General features: G+C 44.3%; 1 protein-coding gene across 1 annotated transcript in view; it reads left to right on the forward strand.

The window, feature by feature from the left end:
* LOC134602977 (zinc metalloproteinase-disintegrin-like crotastatin) overlaps positions 1 to 20,528 on the forward strand; it is a 61,017-nt gene that overhangs the window by 35,739 nt on the left and 4,750 nt on the right. The window contains exons 13-20 of the mRNA XM_063448507.1: positions 2,434 to 2,523; positions 2,805 to 3,000; positions 5,568 to 5,670; positions 12,668 to 12,806; positions 14,127 to 14,207; positions 15,608 to 15,683; positions 16,228 to 16,330; positions 20,072 to 20,165. Of these exons, the coding sequence (XP_063304577.1) occupies positions 2,434 to 2,523; positions 2,805 to 3,000; positions 5,568 to 5,670; positions 12,668 to 12,806; positions 14,127 to 14,207; positions 15,608 to 15,683; positions 16,228 to 16,330; positions 20,072 to 20,165 (882 nt within the window). The remainder of the gene's footprint in view (positions 1 to 2,433; positions 2,524 to 2,804; positions 3,001 to 5,567; positions 5,671 to 12,667; positions 12,807 to 14,126; positions 14,208 to 15,607; positions 15,684 to 16,227; positions 16,331 to 20,071; positions 20,166 to 20,528) is intronic.

Genomic DNA, 20,528 nt, shown 5'->3' on the forward strand with positions numbered 1-20,528 from the left:
GAAATATTTCGCAAGCTGAGAGGGTGGGCATTTAACTAATGTCAGGAGCAAAGATAATATGTGGCTATTCCAAGGGACTCAAGAATTCATATCTGCAATAAATGTGGTGGGCATAACGTGAGTGGGTCAATGGGTGAAATGTAATACGATTCCCTTGATGCAGCTGTGTTCACTCAAACTACACTTGTTCACATATCCCTTTGCCAGAATTCAGGTATTCTTTGGAAATTACATAAATTCCACTTCCTCATACCTGATCTTAACCTCCTGCTATGTACAGGAGTGTAATACATGCCTGAACCTGATAGATTTGATTTAATGATTTATTTCAATGACTGAAAAGAAGAGCTAGTAATCTGCCTGGGTATATTGATCTCACTTCTATTGCAATACACTATGGGGGATATCTCTTTACATTAAAGGGATACAAGAGTCCCAGCTTAATGTAGTGGTTCTGGTGTCTATAGCATGCCCCTGCAGGCTGAGCAATGTAAACACTGCTTTTTCAGAGAAACATTACATTGCTGCCTAGTAGCACCTCTAGTGACAGTCACTCAGACTTCTACTAGAGGTGTTTCTTATATTAGTGTGTCTCCACACTCAGCATGCATTTATTCATTGCATCTCAATGAGGCGATGCGGATTGATGCAGTGCAGCATTTTGCAGCGTATGCGCAATAGCCTCTGAATGCTTTCCTATGGGATAGCATTGGAATGGTTGAGATCATCAAGATTAAAGAACTAAGCCATGGAGGCGGGGTAAGCAATGGCAAGATCTGTGAGGCATTGGAGAAAGGGTAAGTAAAACCATCTTTTTACTGTGATGTAAGGGGGGGCTGGTGTGTATTCCTGACACTACAGTGTTCGTTTTAAATACAGAATCTCTGTCTCTAATCAGTGCTCCGTCCAACAAATCTATTTCTTCTAATACCGGGTATGGCTTGGGGCGCATCTACAAGGTATTGGCATTCTTTTTCACGCTTCACAAACAATATATCAATTTGATAATTAGAGGCTGCAGAAGTTAGGTGTGATATCATGCACAAGGATGCATTCGCAAGTTATCAATTCTGTTTCCTGGGACTTTATTAATACCAGTGTTTCTCATCTCATCCCGAAGCTACTTGCAAATCCCTCCACATCAGAGTACTCGGTGTGGCAGCCTAGTTGGCCCCAGCTATTGGAGTCCCAAATCCTAGGGGGATAGTCCAGCCATAGAAAGGATACACAAAGTTCTGGGCAAAAAACCTTGCATGTGGCAATATCACCCCTCTTGCCAGCCCACCCAGACCTCTACTTAATTATATCCCCCCTATAATTCTTCATTAAGCCCAATCTCCTCTCCAATTACTCTATATTTCATATTCCCTAATACCAGACCTAATATACATTTTTATCTTTTTTCTTCTGCATCTGAGCTCTCTTCAGTCCCCTTTTATCACTGTACCATGAATACCATTCACTTCCTTATTCTATTCATTCCTCTCTTATTACTCTAATTACTGAATCTTTAACTCCATTAACTTTGCTCTAACTACTGCATCGTGAGCATCATTCTCTCTACAGTGTTTAAAGTTAATTTAAAAAAAGGAACTCAAATCATCCCAGTAGATTGGTCTTACTTGGTAATTCCCTAAGCACTGGATTTTGTCCAAATGGAATATTCTCAGACTCGAAAGAAGTGAGACTTGCCCGTCAGAGCACTCTAACTAGTTGACTTACAAGCCAGACAACCAATTCACTATACACTGAGATTGTAGGAAAGCCTTTATAAATACTTTTCCTGCCTTTAAATTTCATATTTTATGTCTCTTCTTTTGCAATTTTGTTCTTTTTTTTTTTTTTTTTTTTTTATTCTTATAAGCAGTGTTGGGATATAACAGATTTTTTTTGGCCTTTTGTAAGACTGAAAAAAAAAGATTTAAGAAGAAAGAAGAAATCTGATGGGTGGGGATTTGGGCAGGGACTTTGTCCCCCACCCATATTAGAAATATAGCCAACACCTGCTAATAGAAGGTAGCGGCAGAGGTCGACTATTAGGTTGTCCCCCTGTTTTTTTTATTTGACTGCCCCTCTCACTGGCCACCACCTCATTATTTCATTTAAAGTCCTTCACGCAATGGTCACAGGTGGGCGAATGGTGAGACCCAGACCCCATTTTATTTTAGAAGTCCCATTCTCATGGGAACCCACTGCAGATGGGGGCATAAAGGAAGTTAAATACCTCCATTGCAGTAATGTGGGTATCATATTGTCAGCGGGCAAATAGTTCTAATTATACAAATCCAAACCATAACGTTAGCATATTTAGTTAAATAATCTAAAGTAGCTACTAGGAGCCATGAACTATGTATTAAATCTAGCTGAGTTGCATGTATTCCTAGTTTGTCCTGAGATGACACAAAAAATCTATGTCCTTTCCTTATCTTCTAGGAATGTACCAATCCATGCTGTAATGCACAAACATGCAAACTTCAGGAAAAAGCAAAGTGTGCTGCTGGGGAGTGTTGCGATAATTGTCAGGTGAGTGATGGCAACTTACAGGGGCGGGCAGAAAATAAGACGATTACTCATTTGCCAGAATTATATGCACGAAGGAATAATAGGTTTTCTCTGTTTACCAAAGAAAATATTCTGAAGAGTATTTCTCTCTGTAGGTGTACGTGTGTATATGTTCCCCCTTCTTACATATTGTAATGCATATACGTAATGTTATTGTCTACTATCCACTTGCGAACACATGGTTATAGAGTCAACGAGGGCTTCTGTTCTGCTCACCATCATTACTATATGCCTTCTTACAGATAAGGAATGCGGGACATGTATGTAGACCAATTAAAGATGACTGCGACCTAGCAGACATGTGTGATGGGAAATCTGCTGCTTGCCCCTCTGACCGTTTCCGAGTCAATGGATTCCCCTGCATGAATGGTCAAGGCCACTGCTACAATGGGAAGTGTCCCTCCCTGCAAAATCAGTGCATCTCCCTGTGGGGAGCAAGTAAGTAACCAGATTGCTAATGTTTAGATCATCATGATATTTTTTAAGCTTAACACATTAATATAGGAAGCAGGGTGAGGTTGGGGAAAATATACGAGAAAAACTCACTAGAAAATCTAATAGGGGATGGAAGGGGTAAGATCTCCCCAGTCATAACGGTGTAGCTCTTAAATGCATGAGTTTTCATTTTTATGATAAATTAGTAAAGCAAAATGTTTAAAGGAGTTTGCTACTTAATCCTGCAAAAATATCAGTAGAAAGACATTTATTGACTAATTCTACAAATATATTAAAAGGTGAGGTCAGGTAGCTTAAATAAGTCTATATTCTACTAACTGCCTCCCTATGATGTTTTTTTATTCGTTTTTTACAAAATGGACCAACAGTTGCTCCCTAAGGCTGCATATTTGTTATAAAACATCCCCCTATAGAGTTAAAATGTGTTTCAGTAAATCATTTTAGTGAAGAAACTTGATGTTAAACCGGTTTCTCCCTCACCTCCTTCTCTCCAGCACATGGCGTGTTATAACTGTGCTGTACTCACTGATACCACACCCCATGTCCTCTGACATCTCACGTAACGGTGCCAAAGAGTAGTTTGTTGCAGTTGTTCATCTGTTTGAGTCTAGCTCTTCAACTGTTTAATATCCAGCTCCTTAATATGCTCACCTTGTTGATTAACCTTGTTTTTCAAATACAATGTTTAAAGCTGTCTGGTGCTAGTAAGATATCATATAAAAACTGTTTTTTTTCATGCAAGCTGATATATTTTTTGCGATTTAAGAGGTGGGTTTTTGGTAGCACGAAAACAAATTACAGAATAAAATTAAACTAGTCTGTCAGGCATGTATAGTAATGAAGGATGTTTTCTCCAGAGTTTTGAGTGTTTGGCTTCAATTAATTATTGGAAAAGCCCCTGTGACATCTCCCTAAACCAAGCCAATGTTCTCGTGAAAACCTAGTAATGTCACCTCTTATCGCAATTAACTAATCATTGACAGACCAGGTAGAAATGGTTATATGCAAAGCATGTGAGAGCTTCACCTAGTCCAGGGGTAGGCAAGCTTCGGCTCTCCAGATGTTTTGGACTACATCTCCCATAATGCTTTTACAGCCATATTGCTGGCAAAGCATCAAGGGAGATGTAGTCCACAACATCTGGAGAGCCGAAGGTTGCCTACCCCTGACCTAGTCCTTCACATCTTAATCAATGTTACCACCATATTAAAGAAGATCCTCTGTTGTTTCACTCATTTCATGCAAAAATCCTTGTATACTATAGCTATGTGGTTGAGCATTCTAATAAAACCTGTTACAATTAGGACCGAATCATCTATCTACACAGAATTTGTTTGTGCCCCAAAGATTCTTCTTTTTTTTTTTGCAAGTGCGGTCAGCAGTCAAATAATTAGGACTCTTAAAATACATGTCCAGATTTTAGCAATTTGGGTCGTATTTTTTCTTTTCTGGGGGTGGGGATATCAAGGTTAGGTGACAATGACATTCTTAGTTGCAGTAACAGACTTGGCTTTATTCACGTGACAGCTATTGCTTCACATTGATTTTAGAGCCTGAACACCATGTCAGAGTTTGCATATGGTCATTCTACATTGCCTTGTCCCATCGTCATTTCACAGTGATATGTCACATTGTTATATCGCATTGCTATTTCGCGGAGTTGTTGTGCCTTGTGAGTTCACATTGGAATTTCACATTGTTAGTTCATATTGTTAGAGTTCACAGTGATGTTACGCATTGTGTTTCCCAGTGTTATGCCACGTTGTTATGCTACATTGTTATTTCACATTGGTATGACACAGTGTTATTTCACATGTTATCTAGTAACGACCTTAGGGTGCATTGGAGTGGGTTACCTTGTTCTGTGGTACTAGTGTAGTGTGAAGTAGATCATGAGTCTTGTGCTCCGTGGCCCGGTGGTCTACTGTGTGTGGTGACGTACTTGGCTCTAAGCCTAGGTCTGGTTGTGTGTCGCCTGTTTGTTCTGCATGTTACCATCTATTGTCTTGTAGGGGCAAGGGTGGAGGGGAGGGAGGGGTGTCAGGAGGACCTGTGTGCAGGCGGGATGTTGTGTTGTGTGTGAGATTCCCAGTTTTCCTACGCTACTCTCCAGTATTTGGTTGGAGGTTGTGTGCTCCGTGCCATTCTTTCATAGTGCTTATTGGTTTCCACTAGTGTTTTGCATTGGTCTATCGTTGGTGGGGAAGTTTTTTTCCATAGTCTGCTGAGTGCTGTCAGTGCTGCAATAGTTATGTGGTAGAGGAGGAATTAGGGTTGTATTTTAACATTTGTATCTGGATTTCAGCCATTTGGACAGGCTGAAATCCAAATCCAAGTTTGGTTGATTTGGAGCCAGTTTTGCCAGATCTGGACATTGTGAAATGCTGTGATCAATTTCTGGATGTTGCTGTCCAAAATCCCCTATTGGCAACAGAATGGTTTTGCCCCATTCAGACAGGGCTATCCAGACTTCAGTGTATAACCCTGTTAATCAAGCATATTTTTGCATCCATTTTCTATCTTAAAATCCTTCAAATCTTTGTTTGCAGGTGCTCAGGTGGCACAGGATTCCTGCTTTGAGGTTAATCGGAGAGGTCTTAACTATGGGTACTGCAAAAAGTCAGGAAATTCATATATGCCATGCGCTAAAGAGTAAGTATACTCCTCCCTAGACTGATGTTATCAGGACATCATCAGACAGTGCTGTATATGTACATGATATACAATTGCATGACTGCAGATTACCATGACTGGCTCAAATGCTGCTAAATCTATAATATGTAAACAGACTGCTGGTTCAGACAGTGCTAGGTAATGCTAACTGCAGATTTTATAACAAGACACGGAGGCTCATATTGCATATCCCTTTCTTTACTGTTGACAAATAGCAGCAAAGGAAACATACAGAATGAAAAAAGAATGAACATGTGATAACGTAGGCCCCTCCCCCTCAGGTCCCAGTATAACAGGCAGCACTTCCCTTCCATTTCCTCTTTCTTTGCTGCTCTGACACAAAGATAAGTACATGCCATATTTTCTCTTATATACTATTCATTGATAATTTAATGGATTTTTATTTAATTTGTATTTATTTAGTCTTTTATTTCGAAGGTTAATAATTGTGTCGTTATACACTAGCCTCAGGGCCCAGACCTCCCCTGCTTATGTAACCTTGTCTGTTTCTTCTGCTCGAGCGCCTCTCTGCGCACTTCTTCTTGTTTCATTATTCCTCCGCGTAGCTTGCGGGTGCCGCGAATCCCGCGAGATTCCCGGCGGCCATTTTCTGTCATTCTGTCCCTACCTCTTAGTGTGTCGCTGGTCTGGGCCCTGGTGAGAGCGTTTTTTCCTTTGCTTAGATTGTTTGGGTGACTAACCCATACGTCCTTGATCATGCCTAAACCCAGACTATCTACTGGGTCCGCTCACTCTGGGGAGTCGGATTCCCCAGTAATCAGAACTGAGGCCCCTGTCACCTCAGATATTTCGCCTTCTATGGCGGATGGGACTACCCAACCCGATGGACCACAGTTTCTGGCGCTACAGCGCTCGGTGACAGACGCCATTATGGCTGCTATGGGGTCTATGTCCTCCACCCTCTCCCACACCATTTCACAAGCCCTCTTGCCCCGTCCTTCAGACGAGCAACTCTCGGGCACCTCGACACCCCAGGGAGAGGTATCTAAAGGGGACTTCAAAAAGGCTGCCCGTAAATCCAAACACTCCTCTGCCTCCAGAAACACCATGACTGGCGTACCTTCGGTCGCCCCAGAAAGCGTGTCCCATCCACGCAAAAGAGCCTTTCCGCGCCAGGCAGAACGGGCGCGGCTTTGGAAATGTGCTAGAGCACAGATTGAGAGCGGCACCGACTCAGAAATCGGGTCAAATGAGGAGGCTATGAATGAGTCAGATTCCGACTCTGATGCGGATTCCGCCGATGGCGCTCTCGACCTCCTTTCCTCTGCTCAGGCAGAGATGCCCGGAGGCGAGACGGGGACCAGGAACCCTGCGGCTGCGGGGCCATCCCTCGTGGATCCTTCGGGGGTCCCACTCTTCGATCCGGATGACCTTCATCATCCGAGGTCGGCGGAGTGGCTCCCAGCCGACCACGTTGCCACATATCTGGAAAATTGGGTCAGAAAACCCTTAAGCAAGGCGGCCCGCAACAAATTGAGGGCGGAGTGTCCTAGGCCTCTGGTGCCTAACAAGGTGTGTGACACCCCAGAGGTTGATCCAAAAATGACCCAGTTCCTCACTAAACTGGGCTGGAACCCCCGTAAAGGACTAGAGTCCGCTTTGAAGTCCTGCCAGGACAAGCACCTGGACATATTCGGGCCTTTGGCCAAATTATTTGACTTGGCGGAAGACGCCAGAGCGGAGAACCGCATGGTCGACCCTGAAGACCTTAGAGGTTGGGTCCAGAGAGCAATTTGTATTGCTGGGAGCGTAAATACCTCCCTGTCTATTGAAAGGCGTAAAGCCATATTGTTCAAAATTGAGCCAAAACTAGCCAACCTCGCCCTTACGGAGGCGGGCAAAGACGCCCAAGGACTCCTCTTCGGAGACTCCTTCATCAAAGACTTGGGACGTTATGTGGGGGCATTCACGGCTCTAGACAAGGCCCAGGCCTCCATGAGGCGAGTATTCCAGGGGCGGGTCTCTACCAGGGCCGGCAGAAGCAGGAGCCGTCTGTCCGGCCGCAACTATCCCCAATCCCGTGGCACGGGAAGAGGCTCCTTTCAACAGTATCACCAATACCAGGAGACCTCCCGCCCCATGTTTTTTCCATCCCGTGGACGTCAATGGCGATCCAGAGGCCTTCGGAGTAACCCAAACTCCAGACGACCATACGGTGAGTTGCCTCCTACCACACATTTCTTCTCCGGGTTACATAGGGGGCAGACTCCAACATTTTTTTCCCAGCCTGGTCACAAATCACTTCAGATCCCTGGGTACTGGCCACTATTCAGGGCTTCCATATAGAACTCACCTGCCGCCCTACACACATTCCCCCTCCTCGACCGATCCGCTTTTCCATCCAGGATCGCGGTCGGATCGACGAAGAACTTTCATCCCTCCAGTTCAAAGGGGCTATCGAACTAGCACCCCCCAGCCCTGCGGGCGTAATAAGCAATATCTTCCTAGTGGAAAAGAAAGGCGGCCAATCGAGGCCAGTCATAAATTTGCGCCCCCTCAATGCCGTAGTCAGGTACCGCCATTTCAAGATGGAGGGTATTCACCTGCTAAGGGATCTCCTCCTCCACGGAGACTGGCTAGCGAAACTAGACCTAAAAGACGCGTACCTGACAGTGCCAATAGCGGAGGCCTCTCGGGACCTCCTACGCTTTTACTGGCGACACGAAATATGGCGATTCACCTGTCTGCCCTTTGGCCTATCCTCAGCCCCGTGGTGTTTCACAAAACTTCTACGGCCCGTTATGGCCTGGCTACGCAGTCGAGGAGTTCGACTAATCGTCTACCTAGACGATATTCTACTCATGGCTCAGGAGCGCTCCACCCTCCTCTCACACCTACGACTAGCCATAAACCTCCTGTCACGCTTAGGTTTCATAATCAACTGGGAGAAGTCATGCCTGACCCCCGCCACCCGCTTGGAATTCCTAGGTTTCCAAGTGGATTCGGGGGCAGCGACGCTGAGTCTCCCGATATCCAAGATTCGTTCCATCCGCAAAGAATTGCGCAGGGCCCTTATCCGACCCCAGCTCACCTTACGCCAATTGGCACGCCTCATAGGCCTACTGGCCTCTTCAATCCAGGCCGTGTTCCCAGGCCCACTCCACTACCGAGCGCTACAGCGCCTAAAAATCGCTCACCTAAGAGCCGGGGCATCCTACGCAGACCTAGTCTCCCTGGACAACGAGACGAAAGACGAGTTGCGATGGTGGATTCTCAACCTGTCTGCGTGGAATGGCAAAGCCATCTTCGGCTTAACGCCGGAATTCACGATCGACTCGGATGCGAGTCTACACGGTTGGGGAGCCCACTGCGAGGGCATCTCAACTGGGGGCCGGTGGTCGGAGTCCGAAACCCGACTACATATCAATGCCCTGGAGCTTCTGGCAGGCTCCTTCGCCATCCGCAGCTTCGCCAAGGACCGTGCCCTATCATGTATTCGGCTCCGCATGGACAATGTTTCGGCGGTGAGATATGTCAACCACCTGGGTGGTACACAGTCGGCGGTCCTGGCCAGGTTGGCGAAAGATTTTTGGGAATTCTGCCTGGAGCGGAACCTGATGGTCTACGCAGAGTACTTACCTGGCCTACACAACGTCCAAGCGGACTGGGGTTCACGTTATCTTTCAGACACCAGCGACTGGAGATTAGCCAGGAAGGTGTTCTCCAACATATCATCTCTTTGGGGGCCATTTACCATAGACCTTTTCGCCTCCCGGCTCAATACTCAACTCCCACGCTTCTTCAGCTGGAGGCCGGACCCAATGGCGGAGGCAGTGGATGCCTTCCTACAAGAGTGGAAGGGAGGCCTCCTCTATGCCTTTCCCCCATTTTCCATGATCCCTCGCTCACTCCTGCAGACCCGCAAACACCGGGCGGAGCTAGTCATGGTCACCCCATTCTGGGAGACGCAGTCTTGGTTCCCCCAAATACTCGAGATGACGTTGGACTACCCTCGACTCCTGCCGGATCGCCACGACCTGCTACAAGACCCGACGGGTCGCTATCATCCCCTCCGGCTGGAGGGCTCTCTCCCACTTCTGGCGTGGCGAATCTCCGGGGACCCTGGGAAATCCAAGGAGTTTCGGACGCAACTAGACTCTTATTGGCGGCAGCATGGGCTCCCGGCACTAGACGGGCATATGGGTCAGCTTGGCGAGCTTGGGCTAGCTGGTGCATGGCTCGGAACGAGGATCCCGTTTCGGCCCCTGTAACAACGATCCTGCAGTTCCTGACGTCTCTCTTCGAAGCCGGTAAGGCTTACAGGACCATTAACCTTTACCGTTCCGCTATCTCGGCGATTCACCAAGGCTTCGAGGGCCGCCCCGCGGGACAACACCCTCTAGTGTGCCGACTCGTCAAGGGCTCTAGATTTTCAAGGCCACCCAGGCCCCGCTACTCCACGACCTGGGATGTTTCAGTTGTATTGACTTTCCTCTCATCCTGGCCCGCTAACGCAGGACTCTCCCTCAAACAGCTGTCGGCCAAATTGGTGTGCCTGCTCTGTCTCATCTCATGCAAGAGAGTCTCGGATGTCAGTGCACTGGATGTCGATGCCAAGTCATACACCCCGGACGGGGTAACTTTTAACATCAGCAGACGCACTAAGACTTCCATCAAGGCGGTATCCTACCCTAGTTTCCCTGCCTCTCCTTCGCTATGCCCAGTGACCTGCCTTCGTGAATACGAATCTCGCACCGAACCACACCGATCTACTGCCTCCCGTCAGTTGTTCTTATCTTTCCGCCCCCCTTTTCACCCAGTTTCCAGCACTACCTTATCACGCTGGGTGAAATGGCTGCTGGCCCAAGCGGGCATTGACACTACAGTGTTCGGCGCCCACTCAGTACGAGGGGCTTCGGCCTCTTCTATGATGTCTGCGGGCGCCCGCCTGGAAGACATTATGAGAACAGCTGATTGGTCTAGGGAATCTACCTTCCGAGAATTCTACTTTCGGCCGGCCCCACACACATTCGCTGTAATAATGGATCAGCTTTAAACTTGCAATATGAGCCTCCGTGTCTTGTTATAAAATTGCATGATTTTGCTATTACATGACGAAAAGTCATGATTTTATTAAAGACACGGAGGCGAGTATTGCCCCACCCTTTTTTGTTACTCTCTCGCTGGTAAGTATATATCTCCCCACCCATATTACTCATACCACGATACACCTATGTTATAGTTTGGGACGGTAAGTGGGGCCGTCCTTATAATTGTTGTTTTCAATATTACTGGATATGTTAACATTGATTGTTTTGTGGGATTGTATATACAAGGGTCTTTGTTCCCACTGGTGTAACCTTGTACTAGTTACAAGTATCGACTTTAACCTGTTGGCTCCTGTCCTTTATGTCTCCACAGCTTAATCTGGCAAGACGTCTAGCAAGGGTCCGGTTTATTGGTCTCCTCCTGCTGTCCTCCATCGGTCCTATGAATTCTACGGCCACACTTCCCAGTTTGTGATGTTATACCTCCTCGGTTTTTTCTGTTATTCCTTGGGACTTTATTCTCGCATTACTCTAGTTATGGACATTGTTCTTTGGTCGCATCTGCAGAAAGAGGGAAATGGAAGGGAAGTGCTGCCTGTTATACTGGGACCTGAGGGGGAGGGGCCTACGTTATCACATGTTCATTCTTTTTTCATTCTGTATGTTTCCTTTGCTGCTATTTGTCAACAGTAAAGAAAGGGATATGCAATACTCGCCTCCGTGTCTTTAATAAAATCATGACTTTTCGTCATGTAATAGCAAAATCATGCAATTATCAGGACAGGCTCAGACAGTGCTGGTTTTATATTTAATGTAAAGTGATCTTACTGCAGATTATCAGGACATGCTCAGACAGTGGTGATAGTGCTGAACTACTGGGCAGATTTGAGAATGTGGAACAAGATGTGGGACAGCCTAAATTGGTACTGCTGGCATCTATCCATGTATAGTAAGATGGTATCTTCACTACAGATGATCACCAAATACTCAGATGCTGCTTGTTTATATATAACATAAGGCGATCTCCTCCCTATAGAATATCATAATATGTTAAGTCAGTTATTATACTTAATGTTGGATGGCCTGACGATGACCACAGATTATCAGGAAAAGCTTAGACAGTGTTTAATTTACAGTTAACGTTGAGTGACTCTAACAGAATTCTGATGGATAGATTGGGAAAAAAAAACAAAAAACAGGTCCACTTCAGTGCAAAAGTTTCAAGTGTATGTAAAAATTGTACGTAAGAATTATTTGAAAAATTAGAAATCTTAATAGTTTATTTGTATCAATTAACTAAGCATTATTTTTGGTTGCAGTAAGCTACATGGTTCTTCCCCTCTTATCTCCCCCTCCACGCCCCCCCTTAAAAAAAAAGTAAAATGGAAAACCTACCTTTAGCAACGAAGCCAAGTCTTCCTTGCAGCCTGATCCTCCACCAGGGATGCCACTCCTCCTCTGTGCTGCCATTGGTCACCTGTTGCCAGCATGCTATACGTGCTGATGACGGAAGCAAAATATGCTCAGATTTAACATTAGCCAGCCTGGTAGCCTTGTTCTGGCCTGGTGACTGACGCTGCCGGAGATGAAGTCACACTTCATGCGACAACCTCAGATATCTGCGTATTTGCAGCATTTCAAACTGAAATTTAATTGCTAAAAGCAAATTAATAACATTTATATTTTTTAACACATTCTTACTTTGTAGCATTTTTCACACATGTCTAAAACATGTTCACGGTAGTGTATATAAGGGTAAAGCTGCAGAAATGCTGTGTCAAAAATGTGGTGTCATTCTTTGAAATACACCCATTTATGTGGTCATTGCACTGACTTAGATACAGTTTTGCTTTTGGATACATTGGAAGAATTTCTATAACTTACAAATGTAGCACACATTTCTCACTAACCATAAACAGACTCTTACTAACCAGAAAAAGATTAATTTGTAATCTGCTTGTACCCAGGGATGTAAAGTGTGGAGTGCTGTATTGTTTTGGAGGTTCTTCCAGTTCTGATGCTGTTGTTGCTGAGTTTTCAAATTGCAAAGGGGTACTGGCTCAGAAAGGAATGGTGGAGAACGGTACAAAGTGTGGTGATGGAATGGTGAGTATATACACAACTACTAGTGCAGTTATAATCACTGTTCTGTTGTATAATTATATGTATTTTTTTTTCCTTTCTAAAGCAATTATGTTCTGGCACACAATGTGAATTCCACATGTTCCATGATGACATTACAAGGGCCCATGACTGACTGTGTATGCAGGACATCTTGGGAGGACATGCTTGGAATGTATACAGTCTTTCATGAACAAGACATTGAGTGCAGCCAAAGCTTGTGTGCTTTATACGTTACCTCACTGCACAACCCAACCCAGTAAATGCTGTAGTAGAGTTTAGTGGACTGAGGGAAACGAGGAATTGTTATCCACTAAAAGAATACAGAATCTATTTAAAGTGGCGCTGTTGCCGTCTGGGGACTTTTCAGAATTCTTAAAGACTCCCGACGGTGACATCACTGCTGGGGATCTGGTAGCCGGTGGGTCAGGCAGCCGGGGTACAGGTAAATGTAAGTTCTATTCACCTGAACCTTCCCTCTTTTGCCATCTTCTTTGCAGTTCCTCTTCAGCTCGTGGTGCTTCTGTGCAAGGAGTTGACGTCACCACTGTACTAGCGCGCATGTGCAAGAGTACAGCATTGACATCTATGGAGGACCTCGCAAGACCGCAAGATCCTCCATAGACAGAGCCAGTTACCTACATTCGTAAAAAGTGAAAGCAGTGAAATTTAAACACAGTCAATATGAGAATTTGAGGTGATAGTGCTGTTTTAAGATAGTTTGTCAGCATTTATTAAAATCTACTGATTTTATTAATCTGATATATTATATTCCTATTCTAGTTACTATTGCTTGTACAGGACATGTTTATTCTTATATTTATAGATTATTTTTTTTGCCTACTTTTTTATTTCAAGAATTTAGAATTATTTGCAAAATTTTAACCAAAACAGTTTGATCTGGAAATATATTGTACTTGGAGAACCAGATCCTAGGCCCATTTAGATTATTTCTACTTCCTCCTTTTTAATCAGAGATTTGTCCAACCTGTTCGTGCAGCATATGCATGCCGCATACAAATGCAGGACAGACATTCTTCTCCTGCCCCTGGAAAGAGCTTAAGATGCAACTCTGCATAGAATTGGGTGTCTAGATTACCTTGCTTAGGGTCTAGTTGTTTGATTTTGAAATTCGTGTTGTGGTTACTGTTTTTGGTGCTTTTTTTATTTTTTAAGGGCCTGGGTTACAATGACCTTCATTATGAAGTGCTAAGGCACAGGATGGATTGAATGAACATGGTGTAATATTGTTCTGCTTGCTAAAGTGAGTGATAATGGTTCTGATATCTCCTATTTTTTCTCTAGGTTTGCCTCAATGCAGAATGTACTGCTATTGAAACTGCTTACAGGTCAGCTAACTGCTCTGCTAAGTGCACAGGACATGCGGTGAGACATGATTTTAAACATGCAAGGACATGAGTAATTTGGGATAAGAAACGTGTACAAATGTGCCTATTTATTTTTACTATGAGGTTTTTAACACACAGTGGATAAGATTTATGAATGTGTTGGCATCTGAAAAGTGGTTTGAAGTTCTAAAAGTGTAGTAAAACACAGTGAAATGTTTCTGCTGAATCTACTGGTCTCTAGATATGTGCATGGCAAAAAAAAAAAAAATTAAATGTTTCAGGCGATTCGGCTTTTGTTCATGTAGTGTTTCTGCTCAGGTGAATGTTCTTGATGCAATCATAAACCAAAATGGAGAATAAATTTGCCCATCCGTGAACTGCAAAATATATACATAATATATAATTTATCACTCCACTGATTCACAGATCAAGTGACAAGAAGTAACCAGTAGAGGGGAGGAAAGAAGGAGCAGTAAACCACCTATATTTATTTATTATAAATATACATTTTCTTTTCATTCTCTGCTTTTTTCCATCTATTGGTCACTTCTCACTTGATCTGTGAGCAAAATCACCATTTAATGATTGTCCCTTAACCAACAATCATCTTTTTTTCCTTCAATCATCCTTTTTTACTTTTTATTTTTTATGCCACTGGCAGAACTCTGAATCCCAAAACAAACTAAATGGCATATTCATGGCTCATTTAATTTGTTTCGTTATTCAGTCATATGGAGATTCTAAAATTCAGCAAGCTGTTGATCACCCAGAATTCGGACGAATTGCTTGCAACCAAATACAACCGCCTACTGCTCTTCATGGTGATTAGCCCACATTTAGAACATTGATTGCACAACCTTTCTGATTACGACACATTGATAATTCTTCCCCCTTGTGTCATTTCACCCATGCTAATTGACCACAAAGAACAGTTGGAGATATTTATCAAAATGTGATATAGAGTTTAAGTTGGGGAACTTGGCATGGAAACCAATGCAATTGGCACACACAGTTCACCGGTGATTAAACCACTTTTAGATGATGGCACCACTTTTCACAAAACCAGTAAATCTCCCTCAATGCTCACAGTACAAGAGGGGAATACTTATAACCATGACATATGCCGGTTATTCCCCTTTCTTGTCTAGTTGTATCCTATCTGGTTGTATTGTGGTCTCTTTTAGAAAATGCTGGTGTGACTTCCCATATATACATATTTACATGGAACAGTACTATTAGTTGTAGGAGAGCCAATGCAAAACCAGAAAAATAATCCTTTTTTTTTTTTTTTTTTTTTAAAAAGAGCTCTGGTTGAAATATTATGCCCTTTTACAACCTGTATTGAAGAATTCATGGTATATGTACTAAATGTTGATGTATAAACATGTTGACATTAGTGGGAAAGAGAGGAAGACTGACTTTGATTATTTTATTCAGGTTTGTGACCATGAACTCAAGTGTCAATGTGAGGAAGGCTGGTCGCCCCCCACCTGTGATGCCCCTTCAAGTACAAGTGAGTATATGCAGGAAAAAAACAATAAGCTCTGGTGCAAAATGGATAAACCAGGTGCATTAGTGTCACCCTAGTTTTAACGGAGTGAGTATATGATGTGAGGGTAATTGCTACATCTTGTCGATAGAATAAGTAATTGATTACACTCTATTCATAGACATCCTGTTCTTTCCTCTCTCGATAAATAATAATTAGCACCATAAATAGCGTGTTGTAGTTGTTATGGTGCCAGTAGTGCCCTGATGCCACTCCACTAAATGTAGTCACATCATTTTCACAGTGGTATTGTTGAATGTACAAACACTCTCACATGGATCAGGATTCTGATTGGCAATGCATGCATTCACACACACTCTTTCAGATGGGGATACTGTATAATAACACAATTATGAACACACACACAACGACAGGGTGGTATGTGCATTTGCAAACTAACAAAACTGATTTAATATTTCACAAGATAATAACTTTTTTTTTCATATCATGCAGTTTCTAAATGACAAAATATCGACCCATTGTCTAAAATCATGTCATGTTCCTACAGATATTATCATCATCGTGGTGGTGATCCTTATTGCTCTTGCTCTCATCATCGGGCTTGTGTTGCTTGTGATATTCCGCAGGCGGTCAATCCGCAGGAAACAGAGGTAAAAGGGTTGTTATGGAGTAAGAATCAGTTGCCTGTGGTATTCCATTCTTCCAATGCTCTTTTGTCATTTTCTTTGAATTAACCCTTTAATCCCTGTGTGTCCTCTCTATTAGCTGTCTCTTTTGTTAACCTCACTGTCACAGGATGGTTCTCTGTCCTCATGATCACTCTCTATATTCTCATGTCTACTTTCTGTTGTGTTTCTTTGTTTTGTGTTTTTTAACCCATCAAGCAAATTAGTCACCCCTATGTGCATTGCGCATGTGGTATTATATCAGCCGTGGAACTACATTGACTGACTTTGCAAAGTCGCTACCTTAAAAATGGAAAAGCCAGGTTTTAATCCTGGCCTGACCACCTCACCAGTAAGTGTCCTTGGGCAAGGCACCTAACCATATATATCTGTCTCCCTCAAATCCAAGAACCACCAGATGGCTTTGTTTTACCTTAATCCACTTTTATTAAGCTTCTACTTGTGCAGTGGTGGTAAGTATGATTTTTGACTTCCCTCCACTGCTTTGTTCAACTGCCCGGTTAACACTGTTGTCGCATTTACAGGGGTGAGCGAAAAAAGAACTGCCACTTTCTCAAAAGTAACAGATTTACTTTAAGAAAAGTAACAGTTCCACCAAAACAACACAATGTTTTCGCTATGCATCTCACATCCACTCTGTTTCCTTACTCTTACAATTTTCTCTGTCTCTCTCGGCCTTTGCCTGTTGCTTACATACTCTGCTTCCCCTGACCACCTGTTTCCTTTATTTAAAGGGTAATCATCACCTTAAAAATATTTTTTAATATAATAATCTTTAATCAAGTATTGCAAGGAAATTCATTATATATAATGTGTATGTAAAAAATAAATGAATAAATGAGAAACTCATTCCTACCTTTAGAATATGACCGGATCCTTGTTTGTCAGTCTCTATGGTTTTCCCTGTTTCTGTGCATGGAGTGAAGCAGGTTAGACCATGGAAACAAACCGTTTTTAAACACTGTCTAATCCAAGGTGTATGTATATGGCTGAAGGATCCTGTCCTATACTGAAGATAGGGATGAGTTTCTCATTTTTTACCTGTACTTAAAAAATATTTTTTGAGATGAAAGTTGTCCTGTAAGCAGGTTTTCATACATTTTCTTGGTGACACAATTTTTTGGGTAGTTACTATTAGACCAGCTGCATCCTGATGACCACGCTGGTGTGAGAAACAGAGATCTTAGACTAATTAAGATTGACATGTTGGTGCAATGAATATACCCGGTAACTGGAATAGTAAAAGAAAGTAGGAGATGGAGAGTGGGAGAGGATGTAAGACATAATCATCCATTATCAAATCATTTCTCCTGTTGATATTACTTGTATATCATTTTTTAAAAAAAAGTAACTTTTATTCTATTAACATCTTTTCTGTCTTGCTCTAATGAAAGTTTAATTTTAAACTGAATCATTGTTAAAATAACCGGTGGTTGGAGAAGACAATACAACTTTGTTGAACAGGGAAGGACGATGTCAGTAAATCAACATGGGGGCAGGGCCGGCCTTAGGCAAATAGGCGCCCTGTGCGGAAAGTCTTCATGGCGCCCCCCCACCACCCACCAAGTTGCCTGAATACAGTAACACACACAGGCACCAGGGACGTGTATATCGTGAGGCAAACAAGGCATCTGCCTTAGGTGGCACTTTGCAGGGGGTGGCAAAAAAAGCCGCCCCCAAACCCCCAGGCAGATCCCTTGCTTGCCTCATGTCCTGGGGGGCTCAAGAGCTGTCCGGCTAGCCATGTTTGAGCCCCCCCCCCCCACCCCCCCCCCCCCGAGGCTGGCAGCGGGCAGCGAAGGAGCATACTCACCTGAGCTCTTCCTGCTCAGCTCCCTCTGCACCGCTTAATGAAGCCGGGAGCCGGAATATGACGTCAGTCCGGCTCCTGGCATCACTAAGAGCCGCCTACTCAGTCTGTGCGCCCCCTGCCTGCCCGCCCAGCAGCCACACTGGACTGCAGGCAAGAAATCCACTCCAGCTCTCCCATGGAGGCTGGGTGGATTTAAAATAAAATTAAAAAAATATTAGTTTGTGAGTGTTAGTGGAAATGTCTGTGTGTGTGTCTGTGAATGTGTATGTCTAAGTGAATGTGTGTGTGTGTGTGTCTGTGAGTGAATGTGTGTGTGTGTGTGTGTCTGTAGGTGTCTGTAAGTGTGTGTGTGTGTGTCTGTGAGTGAATGTGTGTGTCAGTCAGTGAGTGTGTATGTGTCAGTGAGTGAGTGTGTATGTGTCGGTCAGTGGGGGCGTGCGTCTTTCAGTGAGTGCATGCGTCTGTCAGTGAGAGTGTGCATCTGTCAGTGTGTGTCCAAGTAATAGTGTGTGTGTTTGTGTATGTCATTGTTTGTCAGTGTATATGAGAGTGTGTGTCTGTCAGTGAGTGTGCGTCTGTCAGTGAGTGAGCGTCTGTCAGTCAAAGTGCGGCCTTGACAGGAAGGGGTGGGGGAAATTTAAACTTGGTTACAGGCATGTACACACACACACACACACTCAGTTAAAGGCAGTCACACATACAGGCACAGGCACACACAATGGCACAGCTACAGCGACACACACAATTAGAGTCACACACAGACAGTCACACACACAGACAGACAGTTATACACACACACAGGCAGTCACACACACACACAGGCAGTCACACACACACAGGCAGGCAATCACACAGACAGTTACAGACAGACAGACAGTTACAAACAGACAGACACACACAGACAGGCAGACAGTCACACACACAGGCAGGCAGTCACACACAGGCAGTCACACACACACACACACAGGCAGTCACACACACAGGCAGTCACACACACAGGCAGTCACACAGACAGACAGTCACACACACACACACACACACACACAGGCAGTCACACACACAGACAGGCAGTCACACACACACACACACACACACACACAGACAGGTAGTCACACACAGACAGACAGTCACACACAGACAGACAGTCACACACAGGCAGTCACACAGACAGACAGTCACACACACACAGGCAGTCACACACACAGACAGGCAGTAACACACACACACCACACACACACAGACAGGCAGTCACACACACACACACAGTCACACAGCCACATGGGACATGTGGGGGGGCTATAGGGACACATGGGGGCTATAATGAGACACATGGGGCTGGGGAGGGGGCTACACATGGGGCTATAAGGACATATGAAGGGCTGGGAGGGGGTACAGGGACACATGGAGGGCTGGGGGGGCTATAGGGACACATGAAGGGCTGGAGGGGGGGGTATAGGAGCATATGAAGGGCTGGGAGGGGGGAATAGTGGGACACATAGAGGGCTGGAAAAGAGGGCTAACAGGCAAACAGTCACACTTACCTCTATCCAGTGGATGCAGCTGGCTGATGGGGAAGCAGGGACTCCTTCCCTCTTCCTGTGCAGCAGGGGCTTCGGGAGGTATTAGCCCCGCCTCTGCCTCACGATAAGCCCCGCCCCCGCAGCTCGGTAAGCCGCGATTTTTTTTTTTTTTTTTTTAAATAGACCCTGACACCGGCCATGTGCGGGCTGTGTCGGCTGTCAGGGCGCCCCCTGCTCCATGGCGCCCTGTGCGGCCGCACAGCTCGCACACCCCTAAGGCCGGCCCTGCATGGGGGTTGCAGTATTTGGTGAAAGAAATGTAAATGATCCCTTTGTAAATAACTTCTTTGTTTTATGTTTCCATTTTTGTAGTTCTGTGCCCACTGTATCTGGTGCAACCAACCAGGCTTTTGTCACCCAATATCATAGTAAAAAACAACAGGTTGCCAATGCTTCAACCCCAGAGGTAAGGAGGGGGATCTGTGACCATGACTCATGCACATCTCCACCAAAAATGCAATTTACTGTGATATATAGGAGACTATAAAATTGTATTTATTTATTTATTTATTTGCTACAGGATACATATACTCTGCATACCACACATTCACGAGCATTAGTCCTCAGCCTAGATTGCAGGTTATGTTTAATTAGACGTTCTCAAGGGGAGTGCGATTGGAATGTGCATGCAGTAGAAAGTAACCCTGTGTGGGAAATTGAGGCCTTTGTAATAAGTTGGCATTGTACTTGTGTGAAGACTGTAAAAGGAGTGTCCCTTTGTAGAGAGTGTTCAAGGAGTGTGCCCTTTGTCGGGTGTGTACAAGGAGTG

Source organism: Pelobates fuscus, chromosome 3 (genome assembly GCF_036172605.1).
Source record: "Pelobates fuscus isolate aPelFus1 chromosome 3, aPelFus1.pri, whole genome shotgun sequence".
Classification (NCBI taxonomy): Eukaryota; Metazoa; Chordata; class Amphibia; order Anura; family Pelobatidae; genus Pelobates; species Pelobates fuscus.